This window comes from Hemitrygon akajei, chromosome 5 (assembly GCF_048418815.1).
Source record: "Hemitrygon akajei chromosome 5, sHemAka1.3, whole genome shotgun sequence".
Classification (NCBI taxonomy): Eukaryota; Metazoa; Chordata; class Chondrichthyes; order Myliobatiformes; family Dasyatidae; genus Hemitrygon; species Hemitrygon akajei.
The window spans coordinates 51,057,470-51,075,980 of NC_133128.1; the positions used below are offsets into that span (position 1 = coordinate 51,057,470).

Genomic DNA, 18,511 nt, shown 5'->3' on the forward strand with positions numbered 1-18,511 from the left:
GTGGTGTACAACGGCTGTTGTAAATCTAGTCAAGAAGAAAAGAAGACCTTACAAAAGGTTCAAAAAACTAGGTAATGATAGAGAACTAGAAGATTATAAGGTTAGCAGGAAGGAGCTTAAGAATGAAATTAGGAGAGCCAGAAGGGGCCATGAGAAGGCCTTGGCAGACAGGAATAAGGAATACCCCAAGTCATTCTACAAGTATGTGAAGAGCAGGAGGATAAGACGTGAGAGAATAGGACCAATCAAGTGTGACAGTGGAAAAGTGTGTATGGAACTGGAGGAGATAGCAGAGGTACTTAATGAATACTTTGCTTCAGTATTCACTACAGAAGAGGATCTTGGCGATTATAGGGATGACTTGCAGCGGACTAAAAAGCTTGAGCATGTAGGTATTAAGGAAGAGGATGTGCTGGAGCTTTTGGAAAGCATCAGGTTGGATAAGTCATGTAGGCCAGACGGGATGTATCCCAGGCTTATGTGGGAAGCGAGAGAGGAGTTTGCTGAGCCTCTGGCAAAAATCAATGAGGACAGGAGAGGTTCTGGAGGATTGGAAGGTTGCGAATGTTGTTCCCTTATTCAAGAAAGGGAGTAGTGATAGCCCAGGAAATTATAGACCAGCGAGTCTTACTTCAGCGGTTGGTAAGTTGATGGAGAAGATCCTGAGAGGCAGGATTTATGAACATTTGGAAGAATAGATTAGGAATAGTCAGCATGACTTTGTCAAAGGCAGGTTGTGCCTTACGAGCCTGTTTGAATTTTTTGAGGATGTGACTAAACACATTGATGAAGGTAGAGCAGTAAATGTAGTGTATAAGGATTTTAGCAAGGCATTTGATAAGGTACCCCATGCAAGGCTTATTGAGAAAGTAAGGAGTCATGGGATCCAAGAGGACATGCTTTGTGGATCCAGAACTGGCTTGCCCATGAAGGCAGAGTGGTTGTAGATGGGTCATATTCTGCATGGACGTCAGTCACCAGTGGTGTGCCTCAGGGATCTGTTCTGGAACCCTTTCCCTTCGTGATTTTTATAAATGACTTGGATGAGGAAGTGGAGGGATGGGTTAGTAAATTTGCTGATGACACAAAGGTTGGGGGTGTTGTGGATAGTGTGGAGGGCTGTCAGAGATTACAGCAGGACATTGATAGGATGCAAAACTGGACTGAGAAGTGGCAGATGGAGTTCAACATAGATAAATGTGAAGTGGTTCATTTTGGTGGGTCAAATATGATGGCAGAATATAGCATTAATGGTAAGACTCTTGGCAGTGTGGAGGATCAGAGGGATCTTGGGATCCGAGTCCATAGGACACTGAAAGCTGCTATGCAGCTTGACTCTGTGGTTAAGAAGGCATACGGTGCATTGGCCTTCATCAACCGTGGGATTGAATATAAGAGCCGAGCGGTAATGTTGCAGCTATATAGGACCCTGGTCAGACCCCGCTTGGAGAACTGTGTTCAAGTCTTGTCGCCTCACTACAGGAAGGACATGGAAACCATAGAAGATTTACAAGGATGTTGTCTGGATTGGGGAGCATGCCTTAGAAAATAGGTTGAGTGAACTCGGCCTTTTCTCTTTGGAGTGACAGAGGATGAGAGGTGGCCTGATAGAGGTGTACAAGATAATGAGAGGCAATGATCATGTGGATAGTCAGAGGCTCTTTCCCAGGGTTGAAATGGCTAGCACAAGAGGGCATATTGTTAAGGTGCCTGGAAGTAGGTATAGTGGAGATGTCAGGGGTAAGTATTTTACGCAGAGAGTGGTGAGTGCATGGAATGGTCTTCTGGCAGCTGTGGTGGAGGCAGAAACAATAGGTTCTTTAAGAGACTCCTGGATAGGTACATGGGGCTTAGAAAAATAGAGGGCTATGGTTTAGCCTAGGTAGTTCTAAGGTACGAACATGCTTGGCACAGCTTTGTGGGCCAAAGGGCATGTATTGTGCTGTAAGTTTTCTATGTTTCATTCGGAATGTTAAAAGGCCTGAACAGATTAGATATGGTAAAGTTATTTTCTATCGTTGGGGAGTCTAGGACAAGAGGGCATGACTTCGGGATTGAAGGACATCTATTTAGAACAGCGATGCGGAGAAATTACTTTAGTCAGAGGGTGGTAAATCTACATTGGTGCTGTTTCCTCCACCCATGCTGAGGTCGTCAATTTCATCGACTTTCACCCAGCCCTCAAATTCACTTGGTCCATCTCGGACACTTCTCTTCCCTTTCTTGATCCCTCAGTCTCAATCTCTGGAGACAGACTGTCCACTGACATCTTCTATAAACCCACTGACTCCCATAACTACCTTGATTATACCTCTTCCCACTCTGCCAAATGTAAAAATACAATTCCCTATTCCCAGTTCCTCCATTTCCGCCGCATCTGCTCCAAGGATGAGGCTCTCCGTTCAAGGACATCTCAAATGTCCTCTTTCTTTAGATATAGATACTTTATTCATCCCCATGGGGAAATTCAACATTTTTTCCAATGTCCCATACACTTATTGGACATGGTTTCATGGTTTCCCTTCTGCCGTCAACAATGATGCCCTCACCTGCATCTCCTCCATTTCCCGCACTTCAGCCCTCACCCCATCCTCCCGTCACCACAACAGGGACCGTGTTCCCCTTGTCCTCACCATCACCCCATCAGCCTCCGGATCAAGCAAATTCTCCTCCGCAACTTCCGCCACCTTCAACAGGACCCCACCACTAAGCACATCTTTCCCTTTCTACCCCTCTCTGCTTTTCGCAGGGATTGTTCCCTCCGCGACTACCTGGTCCACACGTCCCTCCCCACAGATCTCCCACCTGGTACTTATCCCTGCAAGCATAAGTGCTACACCTGTCCCTACACTTCCTCTCTTACCACCATTCAGGGCTCCAAATAGTCCTTCCAGGTGAGGCATCTCTTCACTTGTGAGTCTGTTGGGGTAATCTATTGCATCCGGTGCTCCCGGTGCAGCCTCCTCTACATCGGTGAGACCCGACGCAGATTGGGGGACCACTTCGTCGAGCACCTCTGCTCCGTCTGCCACAACAGACAGGATCTCCCAGTTGCCACCTACTTCAACTCTCCTTCACATTCCCATTTGGATATGTCCATACATGGCCTCCTCTACTGCCATGATGAGGCCAAACTCAGGTTGGAGGAGCAACACCTCATATACCGTCTGGGTAGTCTCCAGCCCCTTGGTATGAACATCAAGTTCTCCAACTTCCGGTAATTCCCTCCCTCTCCCTTCCCCTATCACACTTCACTCTGACTCCTCTTCTAGCTGCCTATCACCTCTCTCATGATTCTGCCTTCTACTACCCATAGTGCTTTCCCCTTACATTCCTTCTTCACTTCTCCTGCCTATCCCCTCCCTGCTTCCCTTTTCACCTGCACCTTCCCCTCCCCCCACCTTTATAGAGCCCCTGCCCCCTCCTCTTTCAGTCCTGACAAAGGGTCTCAGCCCGAAACGTTGACTGCTCCTTTCAACGGATGCTGCCCGACCTGCTGAGCTCATCCAGCTTTTGTACGTGTTGATTTGACCACAGCATCTGCAGTGTACTTTGTGTTTGGTAAATCTTTGGAATTTGTTGCCACGACTGGCTGTGGAGGCGAAGTCATTGGGTGCATTTAAGGTGGAGATAGATAGGTTCTTGATTAGCCAGGGCATCAAAGAGTGTAGAGAGAAAGCAGGGGAGTGGGAATGATTGGTAGAATTGGATCAGCCCATGATTGAATGGCAGTGCAGACTCGAGGGGCTGAATGGCCTACTTCTGCTCCTGTATCTTATGGTCTTATGATTGAAGTGCACAATTTGAGGGGGATAAAGATGGATATGGAGGGCCCAGAAATGGTGGCGTAATTCAGGGAAATATAGAACTTGTATTGCTAACAGTCACATTTATGTAAGTAGTTACAATTGGTATCTGAGGTACCTTGCTGTCTGTAAGTTGCTTGCTTAGTTTCCTGTATAACAGCAATGAATAAATGCCAAATGTAATGTGTTGTAAAATATTTTGAGAACTCTTAAAATTAATATAAGTGTAAAAGTCAGTGGCAGAACAAACCTGTGAATGCAGGTGTAGCAGCAAGTGCACATTAAACCTTTTTTTGTTGAAAATGGGTGACTTGCAAGCAAATGAAGGCATAAAAACTTATGGATTTGGAATTTTCCAAGGATTATGTTAAGTAATAGTACAGTAAGCAAAATGGAAATGGTCAAAGAATGACATTTTGGAATGAGATGTTGATAACGGCAGGCCAGATGCTGCATAGTTAAATATTGGTATCCTCAAAGGGTTATAAGTGATTCTCCCTTTTAAGAACATCTGAAAAGTCAATGAAGTGATAAGGCTTATAGATGAAGGTCTAAATGCAAAAATGACAATCAGGGAGTTCAGAAGATGGCAGAGAAAAGGGTACACTGCTAGTGTCAGTGCACGTTATTAGCAAGTTTTTGATGAGTCCAAAGTACTTAGTAGGAAACTATCAAGAAATTTAATTCCTCCACTTTAACTGAACAATTATTGGTGCTGCTCTCTTTCTTGTACAGGGTTAACTAATAACCCAAACAATTCACACTCAAAAATACACGTCTGATAATACATTTAAATTTTAAAAATAAGACAACCTAATACAACTTGTTTGTGTTTAACTCAACCATTGAGCTCAGTGGTTCTCAACATGGGGCAAATAGCCCCCCAGCGGCCATGGGAGCCACATTTCATAGGAGCCACAAATGTGAAAACAAGAATCTTGAAGTCACAGGAGTTTCTGAATGGACCATGATAAGCTTATTGGATTAGTGAAACATAACAAAAATATATAAATAAATTAATTAATTAATATATGTGACTTAATTGGAACCCTGAATGAAATTAATGGGAAAATGTTACTTGATGCAAATGAGGCAACAAAACAGCTTAGCATGTGTGTTGTGTGGTTGCAGCAAGTCAATCTTTATCTCTGCTCCAGCTTGACCAGAGCATACTGTGCAGGGCAGCTACTGAACTCCGCTCCACATTCACCCCCCAAATCACTGATATTGCAGTGACCAGGCAGGCATGACCCTGCAAGATACCCTGCAATGTGCACCACCAGCTAGTGATTATGATTACTTTGTTATAGATAATCACATGTTAACGTGGAACCATCCACGTCTAGTTCCAACTGAAAGACTGTCAGAAGTTGCCATGATTTCTAGATCGAAAGCCTTATCAGAAGGGGAGTAATGTGGAAAGCCTGTGTTATGAACCCCGTAACTGGGTGTCTTACCAGCAAAGATAGAAGTGTCCGTTGGAGCCTGGTGATACTATTTTCAACAGTATTTATTAGTAAAAATACACAAAAATAATATCAATGCAAATATACAGATAATATACGTCATCAATACTAAACCTAAAAGTGCGGGTATAATAATAATCAATAAGAAATAAGCTCTATCGTTGTCTAGGGGATAATGAATTGTCAGATGGAAATATAAAGTTCAGTTCAGTTCATGCAGGCTGCGGTAGTTGTTGGTCGCTGTGTTGCAATTGTTGGAGAGAGAGAGAGAGAAAGCAGTAACAGCTATTGACTTGCCGACTTTCCTTTACGATCTTGATCCGTCGATGTGTTGTTGTTGTGGCTATTCACATATGACCCCTCCGTCCTTTAGCTAAACCGTTCTTCCATGGAGGACTCGTCACCCAGGCAAGGGTGGACACACACACACAAGCCCCCACCAGTCTCGTAGCGTTTCTCCTGGTGCGTTTGAGGGGTGTTCCCCAGACCTAACTTTTATCCCCACTCACGGGGTCTCAGGTGTCAATCAGGTTGAGATGATGCAACCCATCAAACCAGCCCACTCTGGTTGCTCCCTGAGGGGTTTCAATGAATAGAACAGTACCAAGTACACAAACCTTCTCCAAAAGACAATAGCAGTAATCAATGGTTCCGTTCTCTTTTGTTAGCTGGAGACATTCCACTTTGTGTATCTCTGAGTTGTCGCTCTCTCTCATTAACTGACATGAGCTGTTTATCAATAACAACTGTCTTGGCAGCTTTCCTGTCTCTCTCATCTCCCTTGATAACAGCATCAGAATAGTAGCGATTTGCGATTCTCCAAAGGGGGGGGGGGGCTACTTTGCACCCTTCTGCCCATCAGAGTTGTTCCTCATTCGTAACACCCCCATCCTTCTGAGAATTTTCACCAAAGGGGAAAATTAACTAATACAGAGTCTTACAGAATTACAGAATCTAACACAATACAAAAGAGTTTTTTAACTACAGGGTAATACAGATATACATTCAACTTAGCATCTAAACAGTTAGCGATTACATTGTCACTTCCTTTAATATCTTAATAAATTCCTGTAGCATCAGACTCCAATTTAATAACCACCTATTTTTATTCCTTTTCTTCAGCAAAAACAAAAAGAGTTGTGATCTTAGCTTAAGTGTATATTACAAAATGTGAACCAGTACATGTGTGATTATTCTGTAGTACATTACAAAAGTTTATGTAAATACTAATCTTTATTTTACTTCTAAACTCGACAGTCAATCTTCCATGGTGTTGTCTTTATTATTTACATGCTTTGTCGAAATCCCTCAAAACCAGATCCTGTTATTTAAAGTGGCATTTTTGTCAACCTTCGCCTCTTTTCCATTTAACTCTCACGTGGTTAGCTTGCTCACCAGTGTGGAATAGGCTTTCGCATACTCCTTTCAGAGGAGTTATTTTATCAACAATGTTTTCCAAACTTAGCCCATCTTCTGAACTTCCACACAATTCTTTATTTTTAAGCAAGTCATTAATTTTATCTTCAGGACCCTTCATTCTATTAATTTTCAGTTTCACATCTGCAAGTGATCCCTCTTTGTCCAAACAACATTTCAAATTCTGCCTCTTCACAGCACACCCTTGAATAGCGAGTGGGGTACCTTTACATTCCAAATCAAACTGTAATTGATTCACAGGCACCTTGTTAACAAGCCATTGTTCCTTCAGCCTGGTTACTGCTTCTGAAACCAATCCAGACTTTAAATTTTCTTTATTCAATTTAGGAACTACACTTTTCCCTTCTCCTTCAGTAATAGTATTCACATCACCAGCTTTCATCTCCTCACTAACTTTTAACACACCTTCTAACACAAACAACTGAGAATTCTCACTTCCCACTAGTACCAAGGTTAACCCTTTCTTCACTGAACCAAGTCCATCTGACCCAAAAGGACTGCATTCCTTTTCAACTAAATCAGATACCTCAGACTTTTCCTGAGTTTCATTACTAGGTTCAGTACCATGTGCATCCACATCTTGAACACACTCAGACGGGACACCTGCCTCTTCCAGGCTTTCAATACCCGTCCCCTTTTCAAATTCTAAGTTCCCCTGATCCTCCCAGTTACTCTCTGGGCAGCTCCCTTCCGGAGTAAACTCAACCCTGCGGGTTAAAACAATTTCATCTGCTAACCCAGCAGACTCCTTCAAGGTCACGGCATCCTTTTCATCTAGGACTGCCCTTATTTCATTATCGGGAACACATTTAAAATTTTCAACTTTTTCAAACAGTTCTGTCAAGCCAGACAGATCATCCATGTCCAACCTTGGACCTTCTAACTGCCTTATCTGTTTCTCATCTTTACTCCGTGCCTCTATACATTTCCTCCTGGCTAAGGGTAGGTCTACCTCCTCTCCTTTACTCTCTTTCACCTCCCTATTCTCTGTTTTACCATCCCCTAACCCCTCTTGGTACAGGGTCGGTAAAAACGTCTCGGCCAAATCAACACAGGACTCATTTAAACTGGTCTCTTTCTCAGCTGCCTTTCTCGACATGCTGCGAGTGATCGCGCATGCGGGATAGATCTTGGAACCTAGGGGCGGGTCCTCAACACTTACAGGCTGGCTCGTCAGCTTCATTGCTGACCACACCTCACCACCTGCTAAATCGTTACCAAGAAGGATGTCCACGCCAGCTCTCGGGAATTCTGATCGCACCCCTATTTCAACTGGTCCAGATACCAGATCGCAATTTATAATGATCCCATGCAAAGGCACAGCTTCTGTCCCTTTTCCTATGCCTCTCAAAACTACCTCTCCAGTCTCAGGACCAAAATCTAGTACCTTACTGAGAATCAATGACTGCTCAGCTCCAGTATCTCTCCAGATCCGCACTGGAACTGGTGTTTCTTCCTCTTTCACAGACACGGTCCCTTCTGAAATAAATTTCTCACGCCCCTCTCGTATTTTATCTACCTGGGGCTTTCTCGTCAATTTGCTGATCAACACAATACACCCTGTAGGGACTGCTGCGTTCCCTTTTCCTGTCTCCTTCCTCGGAGCAAAGCACTTAGATGCAATATGACCAACCTTTCCACAATTAAAACAGGTCAAGCCAGGAACCCTCCTGCCAGCCTGCCTTTCTTCCTCCTTACTTTTACCACTAGCTCCCGGCTGAATTTCTACTTCAGCCAGCGGGCTTTCTCTACCGTTCCTACGGTCTTTCTGGTAACTCTTATTCGAGGAAAACTTTGTCTTGTGGGTTAGGGCATATTCATCTGCGAACCTGGCAAATTCTGATATAGACTTATTTGGCTTCTCGTTCAAATACATCCGGATATTATCCGGAACACAACCTTTAAATTCCTCAATCAGAATTAACTCCCTGAAACGCCGAAAATCCTCTTCCACCCTTTCTGCCGCACACCAACGATCCAAGAGCACACCCTTCTCATAGGCAAACTCTGCATACGTCTGATTCCACACTTTCTTTAAATCTCTGAACTTTTGTCTATATGCCTCAGGTACCAACTCGTAGGCCCGAAGAATGGCCTGTTTTACTTCCTCGTAATTCTCATACTCCTCCACAGACAACGCCGCATATGGCCGTTGTGCCTTCCCTTTTAACACACTTTGTAACAACGCCACCCACTGATCTCTGGGCCACTTCTGATTCACTGCCACCTTTTCAAAATGCAAGAAATAACTATCAACATCCGTCTCCTTGAACGGAGGTACTAACCTAAACTCCCTACTAACATTAAACCTCTCCTCTTGGTCTGCCCCTTGGACCCTTCTCTCTTGCTTTAACTTCTCCATGTCCAGCTCATGCTGCCTCTGTTTCTCCTTCTCCTCATACTCCCTCTGTTTTTCAGCTCTTTCTTTCTCCTTTTCAGCTGCTTCCAGCTGTTTTAACCTAATTTCATGCTCCCTCTGCTTTTCAGCTTTTTCCTTCTCCTTTTCAGCTCTTTTCTTCTCCCTTTTCACCTCTAACTCCTTTAGCTGGAGCTCATACTCCCTTTTCCTCTGTTCCGCGTCCAGCCTCAATTTTTCCAACTCTGACTGAGCCGTCCCAATAGCTGGTACCTTTTCAGGGATATTTTCCAATACCTCAGCTGAAAACACATTCTTCTCAATGTAATACTGAGTTATGGCCCTCCGCATCTCCCACTTTTTCATTGACGACCTCACCTCTGCGAGATTTAGTCCTTTCGCAATATTTACCAAGTCCATCTTTGTGGCCTCCTCTAGCGCCTTCAAAGTCGGGTTTTGTGTAAATTTGTCTACGTCCATCTTTGCTGGTTTCCCGTCTGGTTACCCGTGCAACCAGATCAAAGTCTGGACTTAAAAGCCCGATTCACTGGCCCTCCAATTTGGTATCAAATCTCGAGACGAGGCCCCAAGTTGTTACGAACCCTGTAACTGGGTGTCTTACCAGCAAAGATAAAAGTGTCTGTTGGAGTCTGGTGATACTATTTTCAGCAGTATTTATTAGTAAAAATACACAAAAATAATATCAATGCAAATATACAGATAATATACGTCATCAATACTAAACCTAAAAGTGCGGGTATAATAATAATCAATAAGAAACAAGCTCTATCGTTGTCTAGGGGATAATGAATTAATTGTCAGATGGAAATATAAAGTTCAGTTCAGTTCATGCAGGCTGCGGTAGTTGTTGGTCGCTGTGTTGCAATTGTTGGAGAGAGAGAGAGAGAGAAAGCAGTAACAGCTATTGACTTGCCGACTTTCCTTTACGATCTTGATCCGTCGATGCGTTGTTGTTGTGGCCATTCACGTATGACCACTCCATTCTTCCGTGGAGGACTCGTCACCCAGGCAAGGGTGGACACACACACAAGCCCCCACCGGTCTCGTAGCGTTTCTCCTGGTGCGTCTGAGGGGTGTTCCCCAAACCTCACTTTTATCCCCACTCACGGGGTCTCAGGTGTCAATCAGGTTGAGTTGACGCAACCCATCAAATCAGCCCACTCTGGTTGCCCCCTGAGGGGTTTCAATGAATAGAACAGTACCAAGTACACAAACCTTCTCCAAAAGACAATAGCAGTAATCAATGGTTCCATTCTCTTTTGTTAGCTGGAGACATTCCACTTTGTGTATCTCTGAGTTGTCTCTCTCTCATTAACTGACATGAGCTGTTTATCAATAACAACTGTCTTGGCAGCTTTCCTGTCTCTCTCATCTCCCTTGATAACAGCATCAGAATAGTAGCGATTTGCGATTCTCCAAAAAGGGGGGGGGGGGGGGCTACTTTGCACCCTTCTGCCCATCAGAGTTGTTCCTCATTCATAACACCTGTCACGGCCCGTATTGTAATAATCTAACTAAAACAGTTATATGATATCATGCAGAAACTGAAGTTTGGCTGGAGCTGTCTGCAGCAAGGTCAATCAGCAAGTATGCAGCAGGAGGCTGGTTCTGTTTGCCTTCCACTGGAAAATAACTAGTTGCACAACTGCAAGCTAAGTTTTCCGTACAAATTGATGAAAAGCACAATGCTTAATAATGAAGCCCTGCTGATAGCATATGTTAGGTTTTTGAATAATGATCAGGCCAGTGAGCAAATGCTTTTTGTCCAAAAGCTTAAGGCAGATACCAAAGGTGAAAAGTCGAACTATTTCTTGGAAAACAGTAGTCCACTGGAAAATATAATGGTTTGAGCAACTGATGATGCTGCTTCGATGGTAAGAAGATACAGAAGGTTCATTGCTCATTTAAAAAATGCCGTACCTGACATTTTTTGCATACACTGTGTCATCCACCATCAGCATTTGGTTGCAAAAGAATTGGGTGGACATTTGCATGACACCCTTGATGCTGTAATAATGGCTGTCAACTTCGTCAAATCAAATGCACTTCAAGATCATCTTTTTTGACAACTTTGTGAGGAAAACTAAGAAGATTTTGAGCGGCTACTAATACATAGAGGTCCGATGTTTATCAAAAGGTAATAGTTGCACTTTGCGATAATGTAGCATTTCTAAGATATAAGTGACTTGGAAAACAAATTGTTGCTGCTAAGTCTGATATATTTTACCTGCCAGATACATTTGAAGAACTGAATTTATTAAACAGTTAACAAGGAAAAAATTGTAATCTCATATCATGCAGAGGTTATTACCGCCTTCCTTGGAAAACTCAAACTTTTCAGCAGCAATACTGGACCTTGCAAGTTTATGCAACATCCTTTAGAGGCCACTCTTAAAATAGAATTGCAAGATGATGATCTGGTTGTGCATCTTGATCTTTTGAAACAACTGCATATCGATAATGGAATTTCAGTTCAGAGACCTATTGGAGATGTATATTCCAGATTGGGTGACGGATCCATTGGAGTGAATGTGAATGATGTTCACACCTCATTGCAAGAATGCCTTATTCAGTTGCAGAGTGATATAACAGCTCACACAAAAATTCAAACGCAGCAAGCAAGATTTCTGGATAAATAGTGAAATTCAAAATGAGTTTCCACAGCTCTGGGAGAAAGCAAAGTTGTTTTTAATTGGATTTTCCACCTCTTATCCAGTTGAATGTGGTTTTAATCAAGCTCTTAACCTGCTATCAAAAGTTTGTCACTGTCTTAAGTTTGTATCCTGTTCAGAGTTTCATTTTTCATATACCCCTGTAACATATTTAACATATAATACCTATAATCTGTTAAAACATAAATATTGACAGTATATTAGAATAATTAGTACAGCTGACCAAAAAAAAACTTTAGCAACTAACAGAGACCATGGAGGGTGGAAGTCACAGATATTAATGAAAGTCCCAACTGGGTCATGAGCAGAAAAAGGTTGAGAACCACTGATTTAGATATTGCAGCGAGCCAAATTCTCACATGGCAGAGGATACTCACAGCAGACTTGCAGATACATCTTGCTGATCTCCCAGGCACTTGTTTACTTATACAGACTGTACATATCTTAAGTATTCATAACTTTTTGACCTATGTATGATGTTAATAAGTAAATCCTAATTCAATTATTGTCACTAGTGTTAAGAAATAATTATATTTTAAATATGAGAAAACTCTTAGAGTAGATTTTAATCAAAACTTAAATGAAAATGTGAATTAATCCTTATGATGAATTATTTTAAGAAAAACATTAATGCACAGTTAATATATTGCTATTCCTCATCACAGCATCTAAATCCTAGACTCCTTTCCCAAAAGCACTGTGGTCATAATTCAAGGCAGCAGCTCACCACCATCTTGTTGAAAGCAGTTTCGAATCCGAAATAAAAGTTGACATAGTCAGCATCACACAATTCTTGAAGAAAAATTTACTAAAATTTGATTCTGTGACTTAGAATATAACTCATTCTTGGAGCTGAATTGAGAGAGCTGTGCTTTATTTGACCTGGGAATGCTTATTTTTATATATGAAAAATTATTCCTCTGCAGGCATCCATTGTAAGCCCAAAAATTTATCTGGAATAAATAGGCCAATTATAGCCATCAGTTTCACATTGACTTCAGTTTGTTTTGCTTCACTTAATGTCTTTTTAACCAGTGTTACATTGTGTTACATTTTTAGATCTTATTTCTCTTTGATTTTCATAATGATGGAGTTATTTCAAGGTATTTTAGGGCAATTACTAGTTCAGTGTATGAGTGCATGCTATATAGATGAAGATCTTGGGGGTTGATTCCTTGATTATATCAAATTAGTGGGGTTTATCTGTTGATAAGTTTGGTGTTAGAACTCTGGCTTTGGAATTGAAAAGGCAACTTCCCACTTCGCACCCAAGAATATTAATCTGTTTGGTAGCTTGCAAATCATGCTTCTATACATTATATTGCCAACAAATCTGGGGAAGGAGAGGGAGTCTGTACTCTTGATAGAGATTTTACTTATTTAAATGTTCCCATTTCCTCTGTACATTTTTGTTTTTCTGTCTGTTGCTGAAATGTTTGCTCATTCTTTACTCTGCCGTCCACCAAAATAGTGATTTCAGTTTCCTGGTTCTGCTTCCTAAATGCTCACATAATTTATACTCAAATTAGGTTCTTTTAATGCTACTAAAGCTTAGCGATTTCAGAACTTGTATGATGAATCTGGGTAACTGAAGTTGTTGTCTAATGAACAGTGATTTGCCAGTTTACCATAATTTCAGTAAGGATATAATTTCAGTAGTAGCAAGAGATGGAAAATCATGATCAGCTATTTTTGAATGAATGCCAACTAGATGTCTCTTTAATACACCTATCCCTTTCCTGTGTGTTTATCTTTTTTGTTAATCAATTCATCATTCAATGTGTAGCCTTGCATAATTTAATTTTAATTCATTCTAATTAGCTATCCAGTACCATGCCTGGAAAGTGCTAAAATGTATTTGTATTCACAGCCATTTTATCACTAATTTCTTGGTTCTCAGGCCAACTATCATCGGTGTGATCATTTCTGTGTTACTTGCATCTTTCTAAACCAGTTAATGAAGTGCAAACGTTCTTCTCTTCACATACTCAAGAGTATGATTTGTTTGTCTCTGCAGGAGCTGTTTCACAGGTTCTGGACAGTTTGGAGGAAATCCATGCATTAACAGATTGCAGTGAAAAGGATTTGGATTTCTTGCACAGTGTTTTCCAGGACCAACATCTCCACACACTGCTTGATGTGAGTTGTTTTAAACTTTTTTGTTCAAATATGAATTTAATATTGGTTTTCAAATCCCTCTCAAAACATTGCTTAAAATATTTGAGGTGTATCCTATCCATTTATTTTTAGTGATGAAGTTCCAGTAAGGTGAGTAGTGGTACAATGTACGGATTGACCAATGTATGCCAAGACCCATCGGCTGATTTGAATTCACTAACTAAAAGAATTGACGTAGGATGTGTTTTGTAAAGGTTTTCATGTCCTTTTAAAACAAACCTTATTTAGTTTCTCTAATGCTAAAGTGTGATTTTGTTTTTATTTTTTTGTAAGAATTGCAGCTGTTTCACAAGACAAATTGCTAATTCATGAATTGGTCAATTTCAGTGAAAAAAAGTTATGTAGTGTCTTGCAGATCTTTGTGTAGTTCATTGTTGTGCTGTAAATTATGATTCCGCTGTCGTGCAGTCCCACCCACTACAGTACAAACCATCTGATAATCTGACTTTCAATATTGATTGCATCCAAACTGAAAGGCAGATTATTAGAGACATTTTCTCTATGCAGTGTATAATCTTCGCCTGTGACTGATTTGAAAAGAATGTCTACATCTGATAAGTTAAGGAATTGGTACTCTTATTAATTTTACTCATTTAAACTATGCTGCATATCACCCATCACCACTGTGCTCATAAAGGCACCTGTTGGGTGTAACTCGGGCATCAGAGCTGTGGATGTTGGCTTGCGACAGGACACCAATGTTGGTTAGTTTAGCCTTCCAGTGAATTTAAAAGAATTTGGTGAAAGAAATCTTTGATATCGCCTTTCCGCTGCCATTACACAATGAAGTTTCACGTAGCTTCATTAAGAGGGAATAGGTTGGAATTTTCAGAACTGGAAGTAACAGGTACATTTGAGAATTTCCATGGCAGAATAGCTGAAAAATAAAAGAACAGGCAGTATATGTGCATTTCCTGTAATGAGATAATGAAGGGTCATTCAGTCCACTGAATTTAGTTTTGTATTTATTCTTCGGCTGGGTTATATTTATTCATTACAAACTAAATTGCCTTCCTGAATGTTTGAGATATAGTAGTTATAACATGGGTTTTAAAGTACCAACCTTTGAGTATGTTCATCCATTTAATATTAACAAATCATGTTATGCTTATTTTAATGAGTTATTTCAACATTAAAATTAAACATTAATCTTTAATGAATTAAATAATTTAATGGCTTATATCGATCCATTTTAAGTTACTCTGACATAAATCTTTCAACTGAAATGTTAACATAATTAATATATTGTAATTTGTAGTGTATTTTGTACACAAAGTTTAATCAAAGCTGGCACACCCTGATCTCCTTCCTACTTTGACTAGTTGCTTTGTTCAGTCGGTGTCTGGCCATCAGCCAGTCAAATGTGCTCTTGAATGTGTCGGCAAGAAATTCTGTATGCAATTCTGCTTGTACATAGATATTTTATTTGTGGAGAGCAGATGCAATATCTATATAAATAGATCAGAATCTTCATGCATCAATGAGTTTAGGATCCACCCTTGTTAGAAATTGGTCTTTTTTTTCCAGGACTATTACCATGGGAATTCTGAATGCAGCTATCTCAAAATTTACAAGTGAAATTTCATTCAGGGAGGGAACAATATCATGTCTTATATCTTTGGAGCTAATTTGCACTGATACTGTAGTCAGTGCCTGATTGCGAGAACAGGAAAGCCTAGGAAGTCCAAGCTGCTCAAAGTGCTGAGACTAAGTTGCATTATTTCAAACACACACTATCTGACGATATTTACTGCTCATTGGGTGAGTTCATGCTTGAGGTAATGATATGTATGTCTGTGCACAGTGTTCTTGAATGTCAGTGTTTTATTAACTTGCTGGCATTTATGCTCATTAGGTTTTGGCAAATCTCTTGTCTGTTGTCTAATGCAATTGTCTCATGTTACCAGCGCTGAGCAAATGGTAAAATACTGGGTTTTTTTAAAAACAGCTTTCTTTTAGGGTAAAGGTTAGACTGGTGTTTATGGTGCAAACTTTTGTTGTTGATTCATACTGGATCCAGTTGGGAAAAGAATTCTACACTTGTGTATAAATTTGAAATTAAAAGGTTATTAGTGATGGAGCACAACACAAGATTAGTAATGTTCTTGTACATTCCCTAGTCTTCTGTTTATTTCCTTACATTTATTCTTTGGTGCTCAGTATTTTCTGAATGTGTGCCACTTTACTTGAAAGTTGAGAGTTTACTTGAGAGTGGTGCCTCAAAGTTTGGGTGTTAATTTCAATATAGATTTTATTATGCATTACATTGATTTGTTGAGAAATAAAGTTCTTTCTGATCCATAAGACATAACTAGATGTATGTTTTTACAAAAATGATCTATGTTGAGTTGATCCAGGACAGATCATTGGATTTGGGACGTTAATGGTTTGTGGCCGGACCGTTGGCTGCATGAACAAATCCAACTGTGTGGTTAAAGGCTTTACCAATAAATAACATAGGTAAATCATGTATCTAGTTTACTGGAAGAGGGAAGGTCATTATTGTGATTAACTGAAAGTGGGGAAATAAAGTTAAATCTATAATTAAAGAATATTTTCATTATTTAAAAAAAAATCTTCACATTGCTAAGCCTCCAATATCCTAGTCTTCCAACACACATGCTGTCTGCTTATTAAATATTTCCTATCTTCATCAGTGCTTCACCACATCTGAATTTTTCATCTATCCTGTTATTATTTCTGTATAAATAATAATAGAATGTTCTCCAAATCAGTCTCTCATCACCAACCTTTAATAAACCTGGGCTCATGAAAGTCCTGTCTGTACTGTGCTCAGGGTCCACATGGGCTTTAAAATACATGTTTATCCCTAAATGACTTAGTTCTTCTCTGTCTCTGAAACCATGTCCAGCTTTAAATTCCTCTATGATCTTTGTTTCTCCATCTCTAGCGCGGTGGATAGCTGGCAATTTCAGTTAACCCTTTGCCATTCCTATCAGTCCATCTGGGTTCCCTCCCCATTTATTCACTTTTTTCATTCACCCTAATAATTACTGATGTCTTTTCTCCTCAGCCTTAAGTGGATGACCCCTTCTTTAAACCTCTTAGATATGCCTGCCTAGGGAAACATCTTTCTTGTATTGACACAAGGGATTCTGCACATGCTGGAAATTTTGATGAAGATAAAATCCTGATGATAGGGCTTGGTTTGAAACATTGATTTTTTTCAAGCCTCTCAATCAATGTTGCTAAACCTGCTGAGTTCTTTCAGCATTTTTTGTATGTTTCCTACATTTCAGTGTATGTTACTAATCTTTTCTGCGTTTTAGTGTACTCAGCCACGTGGTATGTGGGTGATGAGGGTGTAGTGGATACCATTGCATGAATATGGCAGTTGCTGGAGAATTGCACTAGTATTCTATGCATAAACCTTTAACCTAATGTCAACTCAGCCTTTTAAATAACATTTTACTCTGCATTTCCCCATTTTAAGTTAAACAGCTTTATGGTAAATTTGGCAGAATTAATAAATTAATTACTGTACTCACCAGCACATTCAGTGCCAAATCTTCAAAGATGTTGCTAGTAATCAGCTACAACTGTAAATGAGTTAAAGATGTCTTTTCACGTTTATTTTGCATAACACTTGGAACAAAACTCACTGCACTGAATTTCATAAAAAGCAATCTTTCATAAAAACAATCATACTTAGCTATCAATAGACTTTTATGCATAGCTAAGCTTGGGCTAAGTTCCTTCATAAGCTAAAATTACTAAATATTGCGGTGCAACTTATTGCTGTGTGCTGGGTACACTAATGGCATTTCATCAAGTGCAAGTGAATTTCTGTAGGTGGAGGTGAAAGTTCAATATTAGAAATTTTTTTCCAGTTGCGTAAGAATTACAAATACATAAAAACATAAGTGAGTACATTTTAATCTGCTGCACCTCAAATTTTGTACATCTGGTCATAAAATTCTGGTTAGGCTACATCTAGAGTATTGCATTTGATTCTGTTTGCCCCATTATTAGAAGGATATTGAGGCTTTGGACAGGTTGCAGAAGAAGTTTACCAGGATGCTGCCTGGATTAGAGGGTGTGTGCTGTAAGGAAAGATGGGACAAACTTGGATTGGTTTTCAGAATTGGTGAAGGCTGAGAGAAGACCAGAGAGAGGTTTATAAGATTATGGGAAGCATAGGCAGTGTAGTGTTACGTACCCGTGACACGTGACAGTGGTACCCTTGTCACGTGACTGGGGTTGAAGTTATACTGGACTTGAGGTAATGGTCTTGTGATGGTGGAGTGATGTCATTTTCCCACCAGTAGAGGTCATGTGACAGGTTTTTTTTACAGGGTATAAAAGGAAGACCCACCCTGTCAGGTGGGGCAGTTCGTGGCTAGATTTGCCAAGATGACTTCATGTCCCTGCGTGATTTAATGTGATGACGCAGTTTAGTTGAAAAATGAAGTTTTATAAAATGCCTAAAGTTTAAAAGGTCATTGCCAGCGGTTTCTTTGCTGGTGGAGAGTGAAGAAAAGTTTGGAAGATAAAAATCGAGGAGAACCGATTTTCGAAGGTGGAAAGTTCGACCTTATTTGATCCTCATTCAGA

At 40.4% G+C, this 18,511-nt stretch overlaps 1 protein-coding gene across 12 annotated transcripts in view; it reads left to right on the plus strand.

The window, feature by feature from the left end:
• Nucleotides 1-18,511, plus strand: part of caska (calcium/calmodulin-dependent serine protein kinase a) — a 462,337-nt gene that overhangs the window by 334,235 nt on the left and 109,591 nt on the right. For all 12 annotated transcript variants that reach the window (XM_073045522.1, XM_073045523.1, XM_073045524.1 and 9 more), the window contains one exon: nucleotides 13,776-13,897. In XM_073045522.1, the coding sequence (XP_072901623.1) occupies nucleotides 13,776-13,897 (122 nt within the window). The remainder of the gene's footprint in view (nucleotides 1-13,775; nucleotides 13,898-18,511) is intronic.